At 39.5% G+C, this 25,843-nt stretch overlaps 1 protein-coding gene and 1 non-coding gene across 2 annotated transcripts; both read left to right on the forward strand.

Moving 5' to 3' along the window:
• The first annotated feature begins 9,795 nt into the window (after positions 1-9,795).
• TRNAR-UCU (transfer RNA arginine (anticodon UCU)) lies at positions 9,796-9,868 on the forward strand. Its single transcript has one exon. It is a non-coding gene; the product is annotated as a tRNA-Arg (tRNA).
• An 11,722-nt stretch (positions 9,869-21,590) lies between these two features.
• Positions 21,591-25,394, forward strand: TMEM60 (transmembrane protein 60). The gene is made up of 2 exons (XM_068973257.1): positions 21,591-21,750; positions 24,765-25,394. Exon 2 carries the CDS (start codon positions 24,815-24,817, stop codon positions 25,214-25,216), a length of 402 nt encoding a protein of 133 aa, XP_068829358.1. The 5' UTR covers positions 21,591-21,750; positions 24,765-24,814; the 3' UTR covers positions 25,217-25,394.
• Positions 25,395-25,843: the final 449 nt, after the last annotated feature.

Below are 25,843 nucleotides of genomic sequence, written 5' to 3' on the forward strand. Positions count from 1 at the left end.
GAAAACTGTCACTGCAGATGACATGATATGATACACAGAAAATCCTAAATATTCTAACAGAAAACTACTAGAACTCAACAGATAATCTAGTAAAGTTGCAGGATACAAAATTAAGGCACAAAAATATCTTGTATTCCTATACACTAACAATGATAAGTCAGTAACAGAAAGTAAGGAAATAATCCCATTCACTACTGCAACAAAAATAAAATACTTAGGAATAAGCCTACCTAAGGAGACAAAAGATCTACATGCAGAAAACTCTAAGATACTGAAGAAAGAAGTCAAAGGCACCACAGAGAAATATATCATGTTCTTGGACTGCAAGAATCAATACTGTGAAAATGACTATGATCCCAAAAGCAATCTACAGATTCAGTGCAATCCTTATCAAATTACCAGTGGCATTTTTCACAGAACAAAAATTTTTACAATCTGTATGAAACACAAAAGACCTCAAATAACCAAAGCAATCCTAAGAAAGAAAAACGGAGCTGGAGGAATCAGGCTCCCTGACTTCAGACTATACCACAAAGCTACAGTAATTAAGACAGTATGGTACTGGCACAAAAACAGAAATATATATCAATGGAACAGGAGAAAAAGCCCAGAGATAAACTAACACACCTATAGCCACCTAACCTATGACAAAGGAGATAAGAATGTACAGTGTAGAAAAGATAGCCTTTTCAATAACTGGTGCTGGAAAAACTGGACAGCTACAGGTAAAAAGATAAAATTAGAACACACCCTAACACCACACACAAAAATAAACTCAAAATGGATTAAAGATCTAAATGTAAGGCCAGATACTATAAACCTATTAGAGGAAAACATAGGCAGAAGACTGACATAAATCACAGCAAGATAATTTTTTTTCGACCTATGTACTAGAGTAATGAAAAAAAAAGGGGAGGGTAACTAATTAAACTTAGAAGCTTTTGCACAGCAAAGCAAACTATAAACAAGATGAAAAGACAACCCTGAGAATGGGAGAAAATAACTGCAAACAAAGCAGTTGACAAAGGGTTAATCTCCAAAATATACAGGCAGCTCATACAGTTCAATATCAGAAAAATGACCCAATTAAGAAGTGGGCAGAAGACCTAAACAGACATTTCTCCAAAGATGACATACACATGACCAATAAACCCATGAAAAGATGCTCAACACTGCTCATTATTAGAGAAGAGCAAATGAAAACTACAATGAGGTATCCCCTCACACCAGGCAGAATGACCATCACCAAAAAAATCTACAAAGAAATGCTGGAGAGGGTGTAGAGAAAAGAGAACTCTCTAACACTGTTGGTGGGAACGATACAGTCACTATGGAGAACAGTAAGGAGGTTCCTTAAACTAAAAGAACTACCATATGATCCAGCAATCCCTACTCCTGGGCATATACCAGGAGAAAACCATAATTCCAAAAGACACATGCATCCCAATATTCACAGTGGCACTATTTACAACAGCCAGGACACGGAAGCAACCAAAATGCCCATTGACAGAGGAATGGATAAAGAAGATGTGTACATATATAACCATGGAATATTAGTCATAAAAATGAACGAAATTATGCCATTTATACAGACGTGGATGGACCTAGAGACTGTCATATAGAGTGAAGTCTGTCAGAAAGAGGAAAACAAATACTGTATATAACTCACTTATGTGGAATCTATAAAACATAGTACAGATGAACTTGTCTGCAAAGCAGAAATTGACACACAGACACAGAGGAAAAAAATGTATGGACACAAAGTTGGGGGGTAGGGGATTGGGACTGACATCACACTACTGTATATAAAATAATAGATAATTAATGAGAACCTACTAAAAATGGCAACCCACTCCAGTACTCTTGTCTGGAAAATTCCATGGACAGAGGAGCTTAGTAGGCTACAGTCCATGGGGTTGCAAAGAGTCGGACATGACTGAGCAACTTCACTTTCTTTCTTTCACTGTATAGCACAAGGGGAAAACAAAGATACAATCTGTTTGCAAGACTAATATTAACTTTAAAAACACATTATAGAGTAGGTGCAAACAAATACTACTTGATTTCACTTACACAAGGTACCTAGAACAGTCAAATTCATAAAGTCAGAAAGTATACTGGTAGATGGCAGGGGCCAGGGTTAGGGCTCAGAATGGGGAATGGGGACTTAGTGTTTAATGAAGACAGTGCTTCAGTTTAAGAAAGTGGAAAATTCAGTAGATGGATGATGTTGAGCGCTGCACAACAATGTGAATGTACTTAGTGCCACTGAAATGTTAAATATGGTTAAAACAGTATATCTTATACTATGTGAATTTTACCACAATAAAAAACATTAAAAAAATTAAAGTGCTCAAAGAATAATAGGGACACTGTCAAAAGAATAAAATAAGAAACAATGAGTCTATACTAGTATGAATGAATGGGCAAATAAATAAGAGAATGAAGTTTTTTCTCTAGCAGAAAGTCAGCTAATAAACACAGAAGAAATTAGTGAACTGGGGAAAAAGAAAATCACCAATTTTCAACCATCTTTTCCCCCCACAATTTTAGTGAGATATAATTGCCCTAACATTGCATAAGCTTAAGTTGCACAACATAATGGTATGATACATGTATACAGAGCAAAAATGATTAGCACAGTAAGTTAACCATCACCTCACACAGCTACATATTTTTTTCCCTTGTGATGAGAACTTTTATGAAACTATCCTGATAATTGATTCGTACAAGAATCATCAATAGATATTAAAGCCAATGGGCAAGTTAAGGCAATGCCACCCCACTCCAGTACTCTTGCCTGGAAAATCCCATGGACGGAGGAGTTTGGAAGGCTGCAGTACATGGGGTTGCTAAGAGTCAGACGTGACTGAGCGACTTCACTTTCACTTTTCACTTTCAGGCACTGGAGAAGCAAATGGCAACCCACTCCAGTGTTCTTGCCTGGAGAATCTCAGAGACAGCAGAGCCTAGTGGGCTGCCGTCTATGGGGTTGCACAGAGTTGGACATGACTGAAGCGACTTAGCAGCAGTAGCAGCAGGATATTTACATAATCAAAGGATCTCTCCACAAGGTACTTATTAGTTGCAAAGAGTAAAATAATGACTTAACCTTGGAGAAACCTGGCAGATATCATCAGAACTAAACGATAAAAATTATAATCATCAGTAATAGGAGAAATTGCAGCATTTGCTTCTTGATATAATGTACAGAAAAGAACACAACATTAAGTCTGTGATATTCCTGTCAAAAGTATATAACCTGACTCTAATCTTGAGAGAAAATCGGCCAAACTAAAATTGAAGGACATTCAACAAAATGAATGGCCTCAAAACTTTAGAAAAATGTCAGTATCATGAAGCATAAACATAGGCTCTAGAATTGTTCCAACTTAAATTAGAGAGACATGACAACTAAAGGCAGGATGTGAATCTGCACTTTTGCCAAAATGGACAGTATTAGGATAGTTGGTGAAATGTGAATATCTACAGATTACAGTATTATACCAAAGTTAATTTCCTGATTTTTTTTTTTATCATCATACAATGTTTATGGAGGAATGACTTTGTTTTCAGGAAATAAAACTGAAGTTCATAGAGACAGAGGAATATTAAGACTCAAATGAGAGGGCAATGTTCCAGAATAATGCTAAAATTAGCCTTGTACTAAAGGATGCTCAGGGTTCATCTAACAAAGCTTAAGAAGCATGCTTTGAAGAACTGTTTTCAAGTAACTTAACTGTGTCCCAAAACAAATCTCAAAATATTGAAAAGAATACCAAAAAAAAAAAAAGATAGCTCTAAACAACAAAATTCACAATGTCTGGCATCCAACAAAAATTAGCAGGAACACAAACAAAAAGGAAAATATAATCCATATAAGGAGAAAAATCAGTTATAAGAAATGGATCTAGAAATGACAGAAGTGATATGACTAAAACAGCTACTGTACACAAAATATGGGATGTGTATATACGTGTTGCATGTATACATATACAGACACACACACACAGAAAGAAATGCATGTTCACGGATTAGAAGACTTAATATTAACATGTCCATACCCAAAATAATCTATAGATTCAATGCAATCTCTAGCAAAATTTCAAAGGCATTTTTTTCCAGAAATAGAAAAATCCATCCTGAAATTCACATAGAATCTTGAAGGATCCCAGGTGCTCAAAATAATTCTGCAAAAACAAAAACTGGAGGAGTCACACTTTCTGATTTCAAAACATACTACAAAGCTACAGTGTACTACTGGCATAAAGATAAACTACTGGGATAGAACAGAGCCCAGAAATAAACTCTTGCATATGCGGTCAAATAATCTTTGATAAAAATGCTAAGATCATTCAACAGGGAAAGGACAGTCTCTTCAAAAATGTGTATGCAGAAAAATGGATATACACACGCAAATGAATCAAGGTGGGCCCTTAACTAACACCACATACAAAAATTAACTCAAAGTGGATTAAAAACCTAAAAATAAAACCTAAAGCTATAAAACTCCTAGAAGAAAATTTATGGTTAAACTTCATGACACTGTACTTGGCAGTGATTTACTTGGTTGTGATACCTAAGGCACAACCTAAGACAGTAAAAGTAAAAATACACAAATGAGACTATATAAAACTTTAAAGTTTTGTGCATCAATGCATATAATCAATAGAATGAAAGGCAACTTATGGATGAACGAGAATATTTGCAAGCTATATACATGATAGGGGGTTAATATCCAGAATATATAAAGAACTACAACTTAAGAGCAAAAAATCAAATATCTCAATTTACAAATGGTAAAGGACTTGAATAGACATTTCTCCAATGATATAGAAATAGCCACAAGCATATGAAAAGATGCTCAACATCATCAACCATTCAGTTCAGTTCAGTCGTTCAACTGTGTCTGACTCTTTGTGACCCCATGAATAGCAGCACGCCAGGCCTCCCTGTCCATCACCAACTCCCGGAGTTCACTTAACTCATGTGCATCACGTCGGTGATGCCATCCAGCCATCTCATCCTCTGTCGTCCCCTTCTCCTCCTGTCCCCAATCCCTCCCAGCATCAGGGTCTTTACAGTGAGTCAACTCTTCGCATCATTAGGTAAATGCAAATTAAAGCCATAATGAGATATCACTTTTATATCCATTATGATACCAAGTATCAGCAAAATAGAAAATAACAAATATTGATAAAGATGCGAAAAAGTCAGAAACCATGTACACTATTGGTGTAATGCTGAAGTGGCACAATCACTACAGAAAATAGTATGGAGGTTCCTCAAAAAATTTGAAAATAGAACTACCAAATGATCCAGTAATTTTGCTTTTGGAAAGTAAAAGTGTTAGTTGCTCTGTCATGCTTGACTCTTTGCAACCCCACGGACTGCAGCTCACCAGGCTTCTTTACCCGTGGGATTTTCCAGGCAAGGACACTGGAAGGGTTTGCCATTTCCTTCTCCAGGGGATCTTCCCAACCCAGGGATCAAACCTGAGTCTCCTGTACTACAGGCAGATTCTTTACTGACTGAGCTTTGCTTTTGGGGATATATCCAAAAGAAGCATGGTCTTGAAGACATATTCGCATATCCAAGTTCACAGCAGCACTATTCACAACAGCCAAGCAATGAAAATAACTCACATGTCCACCAATGGATGAATGAATAAAGAAAATTATACAATAGAATATTATTTAGCCTTAAAGGAAATCCTGCCACACATCACAACATGGATGAATCTTGAGGACGTTAAACTAAGTGAAATAAGCCAGTCACAAAAAGGCCAATGCCGTGTTATCCCATTCATTCGAGGTACCTAGCATAGCCAAGTTCACAGAGACAGAAAACAGAAGAATGGCTTCCTAAGACTGGAGGAAAGCGTAAATAGTAGTTGTTTTTAAGTTGTTTAATGGTTGCAGAGTTTCAGATTTGCAAGATGAGAAGTTCCAGAAAGCTGTTTCAAGACAACATTAATGTAAACATTAACACTACTAAACTGTATACTAAAATGACTGAGATGGTAAATTTTATGTACTTTTTAACTACAATTTAAAAAAAAAACCTCAGTATAAACGCCATGTATACAGTTGACCCTCAAAAAACATAGTTTGAACTGTGTAGTTTCTCTTATACACAATTTTTTAAAAATTACATTACTACATGATCTGATTGGTTGAATCTGCAGATGCAGAACCATGACATAGAGTGTTATAAAGTTATACAAAGATTTTTGACTGTGTGAACAGTCACCACCACTAACCCCCACACTGTGCAAGGATCAACTTTATTCAAAAAAGGAGAAGAAAGCCTGAACATATAAAGGGGAAACATTTAAGATACAGACAAGATTCAAATCAAACTTCTAGAAATGAAAACGCCTATTAAGAAAAATACCGTGGGGCTTCAGTGGTGCTTCACTGCTCTACTGGCCGACACAGGAGACTCAGGTTCAATCCCTGGTCCAGGAAGATCCCAAATGCTGTGAAGCAAATAAGTCTGTGCTCCACAACTATTCAGCCTGTGCTCCAGAGCTTGGGAGCTGCAACTATTGAGGCCCCCAAGTCTTAGAACCCATGCTGCACAACAGATGACGCCACCACAGTGAGAAGCCCACACACCCCAAATAAAGAGCAGCTGCTGCTTGCTGCAACTAGAGAAAAGCCCAAGCACAGCAGCAAAGACCCAGTGCAGTCAAAAATAAACAAATTTAAAAAGAAAAATACACTGAATGAGATAATAGCCAATCAAAAAGTGAAAAGATTAGTAATCTTGAGGACAGAGCAAGAGACATTGTCCAAGTTGAAACAAGGAGAGAAAAAAAAAAGGAAGAAAGCAGCAGTTAGCTGTGGGACATTATCAAGAAGCATAATATATGAATAACTAGTACCAGAATGAGAAGAATGAAGAAACAAAAAAAAACTACCTGGAGAAATAACGGACAAATTTCTTCTACATTTGATAAAAACAGTAAAGCTTCAAAGTTCAACAAACCCCAAGCCTAAGAAACATGAAATTACTAGGCACATCTTACTACAAGTGCTTAAAACAAATGATAAAGAGATTTTAAAAGCAGCCAGAGGAAAAAAACATTTTCAGTATAGTGAAATAAGGATAACAGATTTCACATTGGAAAAATGCAATGATTTGACAGTGGTGCAGTATTATCATACTCCTGGAAAAAAAAAAAAGAAGGTGTTGATCTAAATTTCTACACCTGGCAAAAATGTATTTCAAAAAAGTATTTTTTCAGACATACAAAAGCTGAAAAAAATTTCATCAGTAATACCACATTACACCATTACAATAAATACTAAAGTAAGTACTTCAGGAAGAAGGAAAATACCAGATGGAAAAAGAATTCCAAAGGGAAGAAGGGCCCTGAAAATGGTAAATATGTGGGTAAATGTAAGAGCTTTAAAAAAAAAAAAAAAGCTCACTGTACTTAACTGGTCAGTCGTGTCCAACTCTTTGCGACCCCATTGACTGTAGCCCGCCAGGCTCCTCCATCCGTGGGGATTCTCCAGACAAGAATACTCAAGTGGATTACCATGCCCTCCTCCAGGGGATCTTCCAACCCAGGGATCAAACCCAGGTCTCCAGCATTGCAGGTGGATTCTTTACCATCTGAGCTACCAATCCCCTTAAAAGACAACTGACCACGTAAAGCTGAAAAAGTAGAAATACACTGTGGAATTTTTAACACACGTAAAACCAAAATGTATGACAATAGCACAATACAAGTATACCGTTACAAGGCACTGACATGAAATGAAAAGTGGTGTTTTACTCAAGGTAGATGTGATAAGCTAAACATATATATAGCCACTACAAACAAGCAGCAAAAATTTTTTTAAAGCTACAGATAATTAATTCTCGAATAAAGTATTTATTATCATAAAAATACTCAAATACAAAAGAAGGTAAAGAAAAAAAAGAACAAAGAACAGATGTAACAAATAAGAAACATGTACCAAGAAGGAAGATTTAAACCCAACAAAATAATCACATTAAATGTAAATGGTCTAAATTAAGAGCAGAGATTAGAAAGCTGGATTAGAAAGAAAAAAAAAAAAAAAAGAAAGGTCCAACTATATGCCATGTACCAGAAATCCAGCTTAAATACAAAGAAGTAAAAAGTTTTCAAGTGGAAAAAGAGAAATAACACTAACACTACTCAAAACAAAGCTAGAGTGGCAATACAAAGTAGACTTCAGAGAAAAGCATATTACCAAAGGTCATTTCACAATGACAAAAAGATTCAATTCATCAAAAGATAACAATCCTAAATACGCATGCATCGAGTAACAGAAATTCAAACTACCAATATACAAAGCCAAACTGATCAAGCTACAAGGAGAAACTGGCAAGGCCACAATTATAGTCAGAGATTTCAACACCCTTCTCTCAAAAATGGAGAGAACAAGCAGACATAAAATATGTAAGGATATAAAGGGATGAAAATTTTGTCAGTCAGCTCGATCTGATTAGTATTTATAGAACACTCCACCCAACATTCTTTTCAAGCACACATGAATCATTAACCAAGAGAGATGACACTCTCATAAAACAAGTCTCAATAAATTTAAAATGACTCAAATCATGCCATGTATGTTCTCTGACCACAGTGAAATTAAATCAGAATTCAACATCTGAAAAATACCTCAATATTGGGAAACTTGTGTACATACCTTTAAATAACCAACAGATTCAATGAAGAAACCACAAACAAAATCAACAAGGATTTTTGAATTGAACAAAAATGAAAACATGAATATCAACATTTGTGAGATGCACTCTAATCACTATTTAGAGGGGAATTTTATAGCATTAAAAATTTATATTAGAAGACAATAACAATAAGTTTACATTTTAAGATTCTAACAAATCAAAAGCAAATAAAATACAAAGTAAACAAAAACAACAAAAAGAAAATCGGAGAAGGCAATGGCACCCCAACTCCAGTACTCTTGCCTGGAAAATCCCATGGACAGAGACAGCGGAGCGTGGTAGGCTGCAGTCCATGGGGTCGCGAAGAGTCGGACAGGACTGAGCAACTTCACTTTCCCTTTTCACTTTCACACATTGGAGAAGGAAATGGCAACCCACTCCAGAATTCTTGCCTGGAGAATCCCAGGGACGGGGAAGCCTGGTGGGCTGCCGTCTATGGGATCGCACAGAGTTGGACACAACTAAAGTGACTTAGCAGCAGCAGACAACAAAATGGAAATAAGAACAGAAATCACTGAAACTGAAAACACAAAATCAATTAAAAAAAAAAACTGGCTCGTTGAGAATATCAACAAAACAAATTTGTAGCCAGACTGAACAGGAAAAAAAGTGAGAAAATACACAAATTAACAGTCAGGAATGAAAAAGAAAACATTACTACAGATCTTAGAGATATTAAAAAGATAATAAAGGAATACTATGAACATGTATGCCCCTGAATTTAACAATTTAAACTGAATTAACAAGTTCCTTGAAAGATACAAACAACTGATGCTTACTCAAAAAGACATAAATAAAAAGAAGTAATAAATAAATAGAATTTGAAGCTAAAATCTTTCCCATAAAGAAAACTCCAGGTGTAAGTATGCTAGCCACTTAAATTCATCTTAAGTTTAAGATATCAATACCTGGAGAGATCAAATATTTATTAACTCTCATGAACAAGCATTACAGATAGAAATTTGATATGGTTATGTTAGTATTTCAGTAAAATCATTCTGGAAGGAAGTCGTGTAGAGAATTGGTTAACATGAGGCTAAATTAAAATCAAAGAGACCTGGGACTTCCTTGGCGGTTCAGTGGTTAAGACTCTGCACTTCTGCTGCAGGGGGCCCAGGTTTGATCCCTGGTCAGGGAACTAAGATCCTGAATGCCTCAAGGTCAAAAAAAAAAAAAGGTAAAGAGACTAGAGAATAAAATGACAAGGACATGAAATAAGTCAGTGGCAATGAGCATTTTTATTAACCTGGGGTCGGTGTTGGGATAGGGCATTAATAAAATAGATAACTAGTAGAGAGAATAAGCAGATGCAGTGACTGATTGGACTTGAAAGCTATGGGGAATTAAAGAGAAAGGATATTCCATGATTCCCGGCCTGAACATTAGAAGAGCCATTCACCAGAATAGGCAATACAAGAGAAGAAAAGATGATATGTTCTTCAACATATGGCACATTTACGACAATGACATCACTCACATATAGCCAGACATCCTGGAATGTGAAGGCAAGTGGGCCTTAGGAAGCATCACTACAAACAAAGATAGTGGAGGTGATGGCATTCCAGTTGAGCTATTTCAAATCCTAAAAGATGATGCTCTTAAAGTGCTGCACTCAATATACCAGCAAATTTGGAAAACTCAGCAGTGGCCACAGGACTGGAAAAGGTTAGTTTTCATTTCAATCCAAAAGAAGGGCAATGCCAAAGAATGTACAGACTACCACACAACTGCATTCATTTCACATGCTAGCAAAGTAACACACAAAATTCTCCAAGCTAGGCTTCAACAGTACATGAACCAAAAACTTCCAGATGTTCGAGTTGATTTAGAAAAAGCAGAGGAACCAGAGATTAAACTGCCAAATTTAAAAAAGCAAGCGAATTCCAGAAGAATATTTACTTCTGCTTCACTGACTATGCTAACGCTTTTGACTGTGTGGATGGCAACAAATTGGAAAATTCTTAAAGAGAGGGGACTACCAGACCACCTTACCTGTCTCCAGAGAAACCTGTATGCAAGTCAAGAAGCAACAGAACCGGACATGGAACAACTGACTGGTTCCAAATCGGGAAAGGAGTATTTCAAGGCTGAACACTGTCACCCTGCTTATTTAACTTATTCGCAGAGTATATTATGTGAAATGCCAGGCTGGATGAAGCACAAGCAGGAATCAAGACTGCTGGGAGAAACTTCAATAACCTCAGATATGCAGATGACACCAAGCTTATGGCAGAAAGTGAAGAGAAACTAAAGAGCTTCTTGATGAAGGTGAAAGAGGAGAGTGAAAAAGTTGGCTTAAAGCTCAACATTCAAAAAACAAAGATCATGGCATCCAGTCCCATCACGAACAGGCAGGCACACAATGGAAACAGTAACAGACTTGATTTTCTTGGGCTCCAAAATCACCGCAGATGGTGACTGCAATCACCATCTGAAATTAAAAGATACTTGCTACTTGGAAGAAAAGGTATGACCAACTTAGACAGCATATTAAAAAGCAGAGACATTACTTTGCAGACAAAGGTCCATCTAGTCAAAGCTATGGTTTTTCCAGTACTCACGTATAGATGTGAGAGTTGAACTATAAGGAAGGCTGAGCACCACAGAATTGATGCTTTTGAACTGTGGTGCTGGAGAAGACTCTTGAGGGTCCTTTGGACTGCAAGGAGATCAAATCAAACCAGTCAATGCTCAAGGAAATCAGTCTTGAATATTCACTGGGGGGACTGATGCTGAAGCTCCAATACTTGGGACACCTGATGTGAAGAATTGACTCATTTGAAAAGACACTGATGCTGGGAAAGTGTGAAGGCAGGAGGAGAACGGGACGAGAGAGGATGAGATGGCTGGATGTCATCACTGACTCAATGGACATGAGCTTGAGCAAGCTCTGGGAGATGGTGAAGAACAGGGAAGCCTAGTGTGCTGCAGTTCACTGGGTTGAAAAGAGTCAGATATGACTAAACAACAACAATGGTACATGTAAACATTCAGAGGCCAAAAGGGAGACTTCGTGTGTGTGTGTGTGTGTGTGTGTGTACTCAATTGCTCAGTTCAGTTCAGTTGCTCAGTCGTGTCTAACTCTTTGCAATCCCATGAATCTCAGCACATCAGGCCTCACTGTCCATCACCAACTCCCAGAGTTCACTCAGCTCATGTGCATCATGTCAGTGATACCATCCAGCCATCTCATCCTCTGTCGTCCCCTTCACCTCTTGCCCCCAATCCCTCCCAGCATCAGGGTCTTTTCCAATGAGTCAACTCTTCGCATGAGGTGGCCAAAGTATTGGAGTTTCAGCTTTAGCATTAGTCCTTCCAAAGAACACCCAGGACTGATCTCCTTCAGAATGGATTGGTTGGACCTCCTTTACAGTCCAAGGGACTCTCAAGTGTCTTCTCCAACACCACAGTTCAAAAGCATCAATTCTTCAGTGCTCAGCTTTCTTCACAGTCCAACTCTCACATCCATACATGACTACTGGAAAAAGCATAGCCTTGACTAGCTGGAACTTTGTTGGCAAGTAATGTCTCTGCTTTTGAATATGCTATCTAGGTTGGTCATAACTTTTCTTTCAAGGAAGACGTGTCTTTTAATTTCATGGCTGCAATCACCATCTGCAGTGATTTTGGAGCCCAAGAAAATTAAGTCTGACACTGCTTCCACTGTTACCCCATCTATTTGCCATGAAGTGATGGGACCAGATGCCATGATCTTCATTTTCTGAATGTTGAGCTTTAAGCCAATTTTTTCACTCTCCTCTTTCACTTTCATCAAGAGGCTTTTTAGTTCCTCTTCACTTTCTGCCATAAGGGTGGTGTCATCTGCATATCTGAGGTTATTGAATTTCTCCCGGCAATCTTGATTCCAGCTTGTACTTCTTCCAGCCTAGCATTTCTCATGATGTACTCTGCATATAAGTTAAATAAGCAGGGTGACAATATACAGCCTTGACGTACTCCTTTTCCTATTTGGAACCGGTCTGTTGCTGTGGCTCAGATCATGAACTCCTTATTGCCAAATTCAGGCTTAAATTGAAGAAAGTAGGGAAAACCACTAGACCGTTCAGGTATGACCTAAATCAAATCCCTTATGATTATACAGTGGAAGTAAGAAATAGATTTAAGATCTATTAAATAGATTTATCTAGATCTGATAGATAGAGTGCCTGATAAACTATGGATGGAAGTTCGTGACACTGTACAAGAGACAGGGATCAAGACCATTCCCATGGAAAAGAAATGCAAAAAAGCAAAATGGCTGTCTGACGAGGCCTTACAAATAGCTGTGAAAAGAAGAGAAGCAAAAAGCAAAGGAGAAAAAAAAAAGATATAAGCATCTGAATGCAGAGTTCCAAAGAATACCAAGAAGAGATAAGAAAGCATTCCTCAGCAATCAACGTAAAGAAATAGAGGAAAACAACAGAATGGGAAAGACTAGAGATCTCTTCAAGAAAATTAGAGCTACCAAGGAGACATTTCATGCAAAGATGGGTTCGATAAAGGACAGAAATGGTATGGACTTAATAGAAGCAGAAGATATTAAGAAAAGGTGGCAAGAATACACAGAAGAACTATACAAAAAAGATCTTCATGACCAAGATAATCACAATGGTGTGATCACTCACCTAGAGCCAGACATTCTGGAACGTGAAGTCAAGTGGGCCTTAGAAAGCATCACTATGAACAAAGCTAGTGGAGGTGATGGAATTCCAGTGGAGCTATTTCAAATCCTGAAAGATGATGTTGTGAGAGTGCTGCACTCAATATGCCAGCAAATTTGGAAAACTCAGCAGTGGCCACAGGACTCGAAAAGGTCAGTTTTCATTCCAATCCCAAAGAAAGGCAATGCCAAAGAATGCTCAAACTACCACACAATTGCACTCATCTCACATGCTAGTAAAGTAATGCTCAAAATTCTCCAAGCCAGGCTTCAGCAATACGTGAACCGTGAACTTCCTGATGTTCAAGCTGGTTTTAGAAAAGGCAGAGGAACCAGAGATCAAATTGCCAACATCCGCTGGATCATGGAAAAAGCAAGAGAGTTCCAGAAAAACATCTATTTCTGTTTTATTGACGATGCCAAAGCCTTTGACTGTGTGGATCACAATAAACTGGAAAATTCTTCAAGAAATGGGAATACCTGACCACGTGACCTGACTCTTGAGAAACCTATATGCAGGTCAGGAAGCAACAGTTAGAACTGGACATGGAACAACAGACTGGCTCCAAATAGGAAAAGAAGTACTCAATTGCTCAGTCTTGTCCAACTCTTTGTGATCCCATGGATTGTAGCTCGCCAGGCTCCTCTATCCATGGGATTCTCTAGGCAAGAACACTGAACTGGGTTGGCATTTTCTCCTCCAGGGGATTTTCCCAACTCAGGGATCAAACCCATGTGTCCTGCAGTTTCTGAATGAGCAGGTGGATTCTTACTGAGATACCTGGGAAGTTCTGAAGTTAAGCCACTCAGTCGTGTCCGACTCTTTGCAATCCCATGAATCATAGCATGCCAGGCCTCCCTGACCATCACCAACTCCCGGAATTGACTCAGACTCACGTCCATCGAGTCCGTGATGCCATCCAGCCATCTCATCCTCGGTCGTCCCCTTCTCCTACTGCCCCCAATCCCTCCCAGCATCAGAGTCTTTTCCAGTGAGTCAACTCTTCCCATGAGGTGGCCAAAGTACTGGAGTTCCAGCTTTAGCATCATTCCTTCCAAAGAAATCCCAGGGCTGATCTCCTTTGGTTGGATCTCCTTGCAGTCCAAGTGACTCTCAAGAATCTTCTTCAACACCACAGTTCAAAAGCATCAATTCTTCCGCGCTCAGCCTTCTTCACACTCCAACTCTCACATCCATACATGACCACTGGAAAAACCATAGCCTTGACTAGATGGACCTCTTTTCTTCTAAGGAGTAAGCATCTTTTAATTTCATGGCTGCAATCACCATCTGCAGTGATTTTGGAGCCCCAAAAAATAAACTGTTTCCACTGTTTCCCCATCTATTTCCCATGAAGTGATGGGACCGGATGCCATGATCTTCATTTTCTGAATGTTGAGCTTTAAGCCAACTTTTTCACTCTCCTCTTTCACTTTCAAGAGGCTTTTTAGTTCCTCTTCACTTTCTGCCATAAGGGTGGTGTCATCTGCATATCTGAGGTTATCAATATTTCTCCCGGCAATCTTGATTCCAGCTTGTGCTTCTTCCAGCCCAGCGTTTCTCATGATGTTCTCTGCATATAAGTGAAATAAGCAGGGTGACAATATACAGCCTTGATGTACTCCTTTTCCTATTTGGAACCAGTCTGTTGTTCCATGTCCAGTTCTAACTGTTGCTTCCTGACCTGCATACAGGTTTCTCAAGTGGCAGTTCAGGTGGTCTGGTATTCCTATCTCTTTCAGAATTTTCCACAGTTTATTGTGATCCACACAGTCAAAGGCTTTGGCATAGTCAATAAAGCAGAAATAGATGTTTCTCTGGAACTCTCTTGCTTTTTCCATGATCCAGCGGATGTTGGCAATTTGATCTCTGGTTCCTCTGCCTTTTCTAAAACCAGCTTGAACATCAGGAAGTTCACGGTTCACGTATTGCTGAAGCCTGGCTTGGAGAATTTTGAGCATTACTTTACTAGCGTGTGAGATGAGTCCAATTGTGTGGTAGTTTGAGCATTCTTTGGCATTGCCTTTCTTTGGGATTGAAGTGAAAACTGACCTTTTCGAGTCCTGTGGCCACTGCTGAGTTTTCCAAATTTGCTGGCATATTGAGTGCAGCACTCTCACAACATCATCTTTCAGGATTTGAAATAGCTCCACTGGAATTCCATCACCTCCACTAGCTTTGTTCGTAGTGATGCTTTCTAAGGCCCAGTTGACTTCACATTCCAGATGTCCAGCTCTAGGTGAGTGATCACACCATCGTGATTATCTGGGTCATGAAGATCCTTTTTGTACAGTTCTTCTGTGAGATACCTGGGAAGCCCACCCTATTTATTTGCTCTATCTGGTTTAATGAGTCTGACCTACTTTCTTCAGAAAAAAATTTGGGAATGTGAAGCTCTCTCCCTTTTTTGTTGTATGTGGCTGTAATGATTCCATTCTTTACTGAATTCTGCTTATTACCTATGTAACATCCTTTGCCTCCTTTTAAAGTTTTCACTGTTTGCCATTTTCTGGCTTTCCTGATTCTACTTGAGAATTATATTTTTTTACATTTTTAATATTTATACTATTTTATTTGGCTGTGCTAACTCTTCATTGCATCATGCGGATCTTTAGTTGGGCATGTGGGATCTATTTCCCTGACCAGAAATTGAACTCGAGCCCCTTACTTCAGGACTTCAGCGTCCTAGCCATTGGACCACCAGGGAAACCTCAAGAATTGTATTTTTTTTTTAAGTACATCTTTTCAACTTGGTTGAACTGTAGCAACTTTTTTTTTTGGCAAGTTTTATAAGCCAGGCCATGTATCAAATGCTTCACATACATTAGTTCATCTCATTTTCAAAATTTTGCAAAGTATCTCCATTTTATGATTAAATAAAACTAAAACTGTGAAGAAAGCTGAGTGCCAAAGAATTAATGCTTTTGAACTGTGGTGTTAGAAAAGACTCTTGAGAGTCCCTTGGACTGCAAGGAGATCCAACCAGTCCAGTCTAAAGGAAATCAGCCCTGGGTGTTCACTGGAAGGACTGATGCTAAAGCTGAAACTCCAGTACTTTGGCCACCTCATGTGAAGAGTTGACTCACTGGAAAAAGACCCTGATCCTGGGAGGGACTGGGGGCAGGAGGAGAAGGGGACGACAGAGGATGAGATGGCTGGATGGCATCACCGACTCGATGGACGTGAGTTTGAGTGAACTCCGGGAGTTGGTGATGGACAGGGAGGCCTGGCGTGCTGTGATTCATGGAGTCGCAAAGAGTTGGACATGACTGAGCGACTGAACTGAACTCTGAGAAAGATTGCATGATGAGCCGAAAATTAAGACAACTGGTGGAGTGCAGAATTGACACTTTAACTAGATCTGTAGGGCACCAAAACTTGTGACACATAACTTTCATAAGCTTTCTGCTACCTTTAAGGGGCCTCTTGCTTAATTTTTGACCAAGGTGATTTCATTCATGCAACAAGTGTGCCTACTACATGTCTTCAAAATTTCTGTAGATACACTTTTAATAGCCCCTTTCCCTACTGTTTCTAAAACTGGAAAGCTGCATACAGTGCACTTTTTCTCCTTTACTTCCTCTCATTAAATGTCACATTTAATCATGTTATGATTATTATCAGGTAGTAGTTCAGCCACAGCCATTTCCTGCCCCAGTTTCTGTTCAAAATTCTGTTCAAAATGAAGTCCGACATATTTTCTTTCCTAATCTTCTAAAATTACCTGTTTTAGGAAGCAATTTTTTTCCTCTGAAAGCTCACCTCTATTATTTTGTGTCATTTACGCGTCTACATGACACTTAACAAGTTGGACTAAAAAGGCAGCTTTCCTAAATGTCATTTGGTATTTTCAACTTAGTCATATGATTTTAGTTATCAAGTGATCCACATTTATAAATCCAATGTGAGTATTTATGGTTCTGTGATATCCTGAAGAGAAGACATAAGCATGGGCTTTTTCTCAGGTTTTCAAGGACAGTCTCAATTTAAAACATTCTGTTAGACTGTCACATCTCAAGTTTTGGGTCAGAAAAGATGGTAAAATATATGCCAAGGGTAGTGTGCAATATTGACTCTACGTGGCAACGCGGTAGGTCAGGTTAAGGAAAGGCAATCACTTAGTTAAGACTGTTTTACTTTCATTTGTTCGGTGGCACCCCACATCCTACAGAATCTTAGTTCCCAACTAGGGATCCAACACGCACCTCCTGCAGTGGAAGTGTATCACTGGACATCCAGGGAATTCTCAAGATTATTTTTCTTTTTAAAATAATCCCAAAATGCTTCCCTTGAATCAGGTGCAGTTGCCTTAGTCTTCTTTTACTGGTTAAGATAAACATCATAATGAAATAGTTGCTTGCCTGAACACATTTGGAAATCAGTTTTAGTAAGTATTAAAAAGTACATATTAAATAAAAAAGTAACAATTCACACTCTTGAGATACTCTTATAAAATATATAATTTCTAACTACTAAAATTGCCCAGCCACATTTCTACACAATTACCATTTACATTTGGCCTTTGCAAATACTTTGTATACAGAGCCACAATTACTTGCCATTCCCTCAACAATCCATATTCCTGTTCTGAGATCCTGCCTCTGATTCTGTGTGTTCTGTCTGTGTTGATGCCCTTCCTCCCCACAAGTTATCAGTCACCCTTAAGGCTCCAGAGATAGCGCCCTGGTAAACCTCCAACCCATCTCAACTCTGTTCAATTTACTTGTTTCTTATTCCTCATTCAGGATTTTATTCATCCACATACCAATAAGCCAGTACTTTACATATTTTGCTTAATACTCCTCTTTGAAGTATTATTCTCTCCACTTAACAGATAAGGAAACTAAACATGAATGAAATTTGGTATCATGTTTCCAGGTCACAAAGCAAAACAGGAATTCAAATGCTGGTCTGAACTTTAACTCAATTCTCCTTCCATGAAACCACAGACTTTATGGCACTCTCTTATAGTACAATATACACTGTATTGTATTACCATCATTTGTTCACATCTCTCTCTCTCACTAAAGGGATGTTCCTCAAAGACAGGGAAGGACTCCATCCTTACACTCCAGCAATAGTCAACAGTGCTTACTATACAGTGATCACAAAGTGTTACCAAATATTAAGTTTATTCTGAAGCATTATTTTCCACTGATTAGTCGCCTTCAACCAAATCTGTATGAAGCCATTTTTACTGTGATGGTAAAACAACAGTTTGGAATACAGGCTTTGTAATTAGCTCGCTTAGATGTGAATTCCACCTCTAAACTTATTATCTGAGAAATCTTGAACACATGTGTTAACTACGTTAACTCATAGGAGGATAGTAATCACTGTAGCTACCTCTTAGGATTATAACGATTAAATGAGGTAATACAGAGGCAACTGAACTATTTTTTTGATCCTCATTTTTTTCTACATGCTACCCTAAATTTTCTTCAGCTCAGTCTAGGGAATCCTTTTTCATTATGAATTCTTGAAATGTTGGTATTACTCAAGTCATAAAGAAAGAAAGAAATAATTCCATTTGCAGCAACATGGATGGACCTACAGACTGTCATACTGAGTGAAGTCAGAGAAAAACAAATACATGATATCACTTATATGTGGAATAGTTTAAAAGGGTATAAATGAACTCACCTACAGAACAGAAATAGTTACAGATGTAGAAAACAAACTTATGGTTACTGGGTGTAAAGAGGAGAGATAAATTGGAAAATTGGGACTGATATATAGACACTACTACATATAAAAAAGATAATAAGGATTTACTGCATAGCACAGGAAACTCTACTCAATACTTATAATAGCCTACATAGGAAGAGCGTCCAAAAAAGAGTGGATATATGTATAACTGATTCACTTTGCTGTACACCTGAAACTAACAACATTGTAAATCAACTATATCCAATAAAAACTTAAAAAAAAGAAATTCCTTGTAATTTTGAATGAAATGGACTAGCCAAAAAGGTTCATGGCTTAAAAATTGGTCAGGTCACTTACTTGACTTTTACAGCCAACTGGCCAGTGCCAGTTTGGATTCAAAAAAAAGTTTATTCTTGGAAGCCTGACCATGCAAGAGTGTCCCCACTGTATATTTTATTTGCTTACCTCATTTTCAAGCCCTACCAGAAACTTTGAAAATCAGACACAGACACTTTCTACTTTATTACCACCTAACTTAATACTATCTAGGATGCACACAGACAACTAAATTGTGAGGGAGGCATGCTATTTTCCCAACAAGAAAACGCTCCTGGAACCACCTGTGTTCTGGTCTCAGACATAGCTCATTCTCCCCACACCTGCAAGATTTCTCTGCAATCTAGAGGATTAAGTCACTGAACCGGACAGGGACGACCCACTGCCATCCCTTAAACACAGCAGCGGTTATTCCAAAAAGTTAGGATTTTATATTGCTATGCTATTTTTATAGATCTTTAGGCTAAAGTGTGTAATTTCCAAATTTTTAGAATTTACCCCTTAAAACTTTAAAAAGCTATCAATTTGGGGGGAAAAGTTTTTAAAAATACATAACCCCTTGAGACAAGAGCAAATACTAAGGCTACAGCCACAATCTCAAAGGGGGCGGGGGGACAAATCTTCAAAAGTCTAGTTGGCTAAAGCTAACCAAAAACTATAAAATCAAAGTACCACAAATAACAGACTAAAATCAAAGTAAGTAGGATATACTATTAAGAAAGCAAGTGTAAATGACAAAGCACTTAATACAGTCACACGAATTTTAAAATTACTTGGTACATGTCAACAGATACTGAGATTAAGAAATTGTCCCAGATTCTGTAGTTCCCTACTCAGTACATGTTGTTATAAAGCAGGTCCTTTTGAGAGGGGGAGGGGGACCACGCTAAAAATTAAAAGGGTGTCAGATTACCGACAGAATACTCTCCAAAGTTCTACAAAGAGACACTGCATTACAAAGCTATGACCTGAAGAAACAATACCAAAACACTGGCTGTCAACATGAGACAGAATAAAATAAGAAAATGTGAAGCAAGCATTGTTTCCAGACAAGAAATACCCCTTTAAGGCCCACGCCAAGGATTTCAGCACCCGCTCCGCAGTCAGTCCTGGAATCAGAAAACTGTTGCCCTCTAAGCGAAGGCAGGGCAGCGACCCCCGCCAGCCGGCTTTCAGAGCGCACAGAGTCGCCTCCTTCTTCCGAGCTCGCTCCTCTGGCCGCTGCTAGCTGGCCGCTCCCCTCTGCCCGGGACTCGGCCACCCGCTCACCGCACACGCCCTCGGACCCGACGCGCCCCCAACAGAACGCCACGGGAAGGAAGCGAAGAGAGGGGCCTCGAGAAGGGGCGGGAGGGGCGAGAGGCGGCGCTGCGATTCGGGCCGTCACCATCCACGCTCAAGAACTGCCCGGGTTCGGGAGGAGGGAAACTGAGCCTCCGCCGCCGGCCAAATGGTAGGATCCCGGAGCGCAGGTGCCGGCGGCTGCCCGACGAAGTCACGGGCCGGGAGGACGACGCGTTGACCCCGGAGCCCCCACCTCCATCCCACTCGCCGCTCTCCTCCCTTATCCACCTTCATTTTCGGCTTATGTCAGAACCCAACGACCTCCACACGGCCCGCCCGAGCGTGGAGGTGATGCCGGCTCTTACCTTAGGAAAGGGCGCCGCGCCGCTAGAGGCGGCTAGGGTGCGCGCGGGAGACACCGAGGCGAGCGCCACCGCCGCCGCGGGAGCCTGAGGAGTCACAACGAAGCTGCCCGCGGGCGCGCCGCCTCCAGATCCGCCGCCCCACCCCCTCTCCCGCAGGATTTTGCGCTGGAGCCTGCAGTCTCAGGGCTCTGACTGGCAGAGCCAGAGGAGGGGCGGGGCGCCCTGCGGGGGCGGGGCTGAGCGCTGCAAAGTCTAATTGGCAGCTGTAGGCCCAATGGGACCACGGACGCTCCCGGCTTTGCTTAGACTGACTTTTCTGCTAGCCCGTAGCAGTCAAGAGGCGGGCCCAATGGCTTCTATTATAGCCATCTTTTTGACAAACCGGATTGTACGAAAAAGTCGGTTGGTTTGCACTGGCGGCTGAATGGCCCAATTAATTCAGGGGAGGGAGCCTCTGAGCTCTCTGATTGGCGTTCTCTCTACCTATAGGAGAGGCCCAGGCCGTTAGACCCTGCCCCGGATGTGGGCGCGGCTCTAAGGTACACCCGAGAGAGCCTGTACCGTGGTCGTTTGAAGAGGCGGAATTGAGGTACCTTTTTCTTGACTATCATGTGATGGCTTCTGGATTTAATGGGGGAAGAAGTGTGGAAAAGGCCAAGGATCCAAACTGGCGAATTTCCTGATCTTCGAGCCCCTCTCCGCTCTCCAGACAGCGGAACTGCCGGGTGAGTCCAGGGCTCCGACGAGCCGGCATACGCCGAAGTGCACTAGCCCCCCGCCCGCTACCCTGTGTCTGCCTCCCTTGTCGTCGCCCCCATTCCCTCACCCTCCAGCCCCACATACACCGGATTGGCACCAGGCTTCTGTTTGCGTTGTGGATCACATCGTACAAGAACTGCGTTCAACTCCAAAATGTACTGGGCCCACAGTGCAGAATGGGGGGAGTTCGGATAGGGCGCCGCTGTCGGACCGTCGGCGTTTGAAGTTGAAGGGTACGGATAGTTTAGGAACGCCCTTAGGAACGCCCTGAAGTACTAGAGACAAGTAGGCCCGAAAATCGGGTAAATGTAAGCAGAACGCTGCTCCTTTGAGGGATGGTCAGGTTGGCCAAGGCTGTTGGAAGTAGGTACCTTTCGAAGGTGACTGGAGGAATTCTTTGTTGTGGGCTTATTAAGCAAAACTGTCTTTGGGATAGGACGAGTTCATATGGAAGTGTACTGGCAGTCGCGAGAAGGGAAATGGAAACGGTGTGGCAAGCACCACGGACAAGTTACCGGGTCCACACACACCTGATACCGAGATGCTGGACCTGTGTGGGGGCAGGGCCCTTTAGATTTCCATTTAGGGGAAGTGCAGGTGTTAGGCAGATAGGCGGTATATACTTAACTGTCTTCAGGTGCAAAACATAATCACCTCAAATGAAAAATACTTTAAAAAATTTTGGAGTGTGCAGCTCCCCCACCCTCCTTAAAAGAGAAAGAAGAGTAGTAGGAAACAAATATAATAAATTAATGGAGATTTATTAATAAATCAGAGTTGTATGTCATCTTTGTACCCCAGCACCCGTGATCCTTCAAGCATCATTTAAATATCAATAGAGTGCTTTTAGTGAAAGTGCACAAAAAACTTTGTTGCATCCCACATTAAAAAAAACTTGCAGCCACAAGGTTGTGTTTTTTTTGCAGTCTTTTGACCTCCAATCTTAAAGCACCTGTTTTGAATGCAGTTACCCTTCTTATTGAGTTACTACTCAGACCTATGTTGGGGGAGGGAGGCGGAAAGCTTGACTCATTTAATGGCTGGCTGATAGAAGTTATGTTTAAGCAAATGTATTATCGTAAACTTTTTTTAAAGTTAACAAAAACAGCCAGAGGGATTGGAAACTGGAATTGAGCAAATTGAATTTACAGTATGAAACCCATCTGTAGTTACTAATCAGTACGCACCTCTCCGCCTCTTCTTCCAAATTTGATTCCACATCCCATTATGGCAGCCTCTAGCCAGGAAAGGAGACCAGCACAGAAAATGCCTTCCTGGGAGCAAAAGCATCTGTTTTTCATACTGCAGTATGAAGTATCTTCAAGCTAAGTAAACAAATTGAGTGCAAGCACATGGGTAGTATAAGGGAAAGAAGAAGGGAGCTCGGAGACTGAGATCATTACCGAAATGAAACAGAGATGTATACTCTTGCACCGTGATAGCTACCCACTGTTTAAAGTAGTAAAGATGTAACAATCAAAGTTAGTCCTAGAATATAACTACTTAAAGATGATAGGCTAGGACATTTGATTTATCTAGCCAGCTTCCTCCCTTTTTCCTTATTTCTTATCTCCCTGCATTTTTACTCCTGTCACCCATACTTCTGTTACCATCCGCATGACCTGCTTATCTTTCCCCTTGCCATCTCATATGCTCTCTCATCCTCAGTCTGTCATTCCCCAGTGGCTTATTTCCCTTTGTTTATAATTTCTCTCCTTTACTGAAAATCTCTTCTTGATCCTTCATCATCCTCATCGTAAGTCTTGTCTTTCATTTTCTCTTCTCCCAGTGTTTCAGAGGAATAAAATGTTGTCACCTGTTTGCATTTCGTTATCTTCTGCTCACCTCACCCAACTTCATGCAACCTTGCTTCTGACTTGCCATTCTGTTTACCCTTTTTCCAGATGGTCACAAGACTGATATAAAAATTGGAATAAATATGGAACATACTGTAAACCTGTATGTGAAGATTAAATGTGTTTATACTTAAGTATTACAGATTGATGGATTCCTATCAAAATTCCGAGTTTTTTTAATTTAGTGATTTTAGCATTGAAAAACTGGAAGGGCCAAATAAGAGAAAATATTTTGGAGAAGAAAATAGCAAGTAGATACTAGGCCTCCCAGATATTAGAACATATCTAGTAACAGCGATACAGTACTAGTGCAAAACAGACATCGATCAGTAAGACAGGATAGGAATGTAAGAAATAGTTCCGATTATTAAACAATCTCGCATCCAGTAATCACAAGTTTTTTAAGTGGTTTTGATTATTGGGTAGCAAGTAGTAAAAAAGCTATATACCACAAACCAAAAAAATGGGTATTACTAAAAAGTTTTAGACTAAGAAAATAGGTATTTATAAGAACTTTGAGAAAATTTGATTAAAAAATTTAAGACCCATGGATTAAGCTATGTGAAAATCCAGTGTTACCCATGTGTTCTGTTACTTAGCCCAGTGACCTCTGTACAATCATAGTTCTACTTAATGTAGTAATTGTTTCTAACTGTTCCCTCCTTATTAAAACTCCTCTCCTGGCTTTATACCACCCTTTCTTTGATTTTGAATGCTTTTTCTTAGTATTCCTTGATACTGATTGAAAATTAATAGGTGTGCAAATGTACAAAGAAAGGGTAATTAAGAACATCCCTGAGGTACAGGAAAAAAATCCTGAGTGCCTGGATTTGTGTGAAAAACAATGAAGAAAAGCAGGCTGTTTTTAAAACATCTTGAATAGAACTTACACTCAGTGGATATACTAAAAATTGTGTTTTGTCACAGCTGTATGGAATGATGGATGTGATGTTATCAAAGATGGCTACAAATTTGATGGATTATGAAAGGGAGATGATAAAATGTTTTCAAAATTAGGAAATCTATGAGAGAAAAAGAGCCAGCTTTGTAAACCAGGAATAGAAATAATTTTTTTTTTCTGGTACCAAAATTTAAGATCTTGACTTTTTTTTTCCTTCTCTTAGGATATATTTACCTTTTTTCGACCCTGCAACAGCTTCTTTAAATTGTTTAAATGAGAATGTCCTTGGCTCAGAGAGTACTCCTCACCTGGCTTTTCACATTACTCTTCTTGATCATGTTGGTGTTGAAACTGGATGAGAAGGCACCTTGGAACTGGTTCCTCATATTTATTCCAGTCTGGATATTTGATACTATCCTTCTTGTCATGCTGATTGTGAAAATGGCTGGGCGATGTAAGTCTGGCTTTGACCCTCGACATGGATCACACAATATTAAAAAAAAAGCCTGGTACCTCATTGCAATGTTACTTAAATTAGCCTTCTGTCTTGCACTCTGTGCTAAACTGGAACAGTTTACTACCATGAATCTGTCCTATGTCTTCATTCCTTTATGGGCCTTACTGGCTGGGGCTTTGATAGAGCTTGGATATAACGTCTTTTTTGTAAGAGACTGACTTCTAAGGACATGAGTTCATTTTATTGCTGTTCAGCAAACTATTATTAAAGTGTACTGAATCTTTGCAAGCTTGAAGAATGCCAGAGAACTGAGAAAAATACCAAATGTAATTTTATACTGCTTCCATTAAAATAGTCTTGGTGACTTCTAGTTGACCCAAAACCTAATCATTCAGTATTTGAGTTATTAATACCCTTATTGTTCTATATGAATAAAGTGTGTTTGGGATCTTATGTTTCTACTTGACTTTAATAATCTGTTTTAAGTATGTGGTCAATATTAAAAGTACATAAACATAAAGTAAAAGCCTTTAGTAAGTAAAGTAAAAAAGTAAAAGTAAGTAAAAGCCTTTAGTCTACACATTTGAATAAACATTTAATATATCATGGCCCCATTATGACCATGTAAATAGTCATTTGTGCTTCTCAATTATGAAGAAGAAAACCTAGTTACTGAAATAATTAGGGGTGCCACTTAAGGTTTCTATTCAGAAAGAATCTAAGAGTTTTGAGCTTTTTCATTTTTTTGCCTAGGCTACCTTCATTGTTATCTTCGCCTTCCATCTGGAACAAATAAAGTAGAGATAGCATATTAAGAACTGAGCAGAAGCTTGTCTGTTCTAATG

Source organism: Capricornis sumatraensis, chromosome 5, assembly GCF_032405125.1.
Source record: "Capricornis sumatraensis isolate serow.1 chromosome 5, serow.2, whole genome shotgun sequence".
NCBI lineage: Eukaryota > Metazoa > Chordata > Mammalia > Artiodactyla > Bovidae > Capricornis > Capricornis sumatraensis.

Coding starts and splice junctions, on each gene's coding strand:
- TMEM60 (XM_068973257.1), top strand. CDS start 24,815: ATGAGAATGTCCTTGGCTCAGAGAGTACTCCTCACCTGGCTTTTCACA.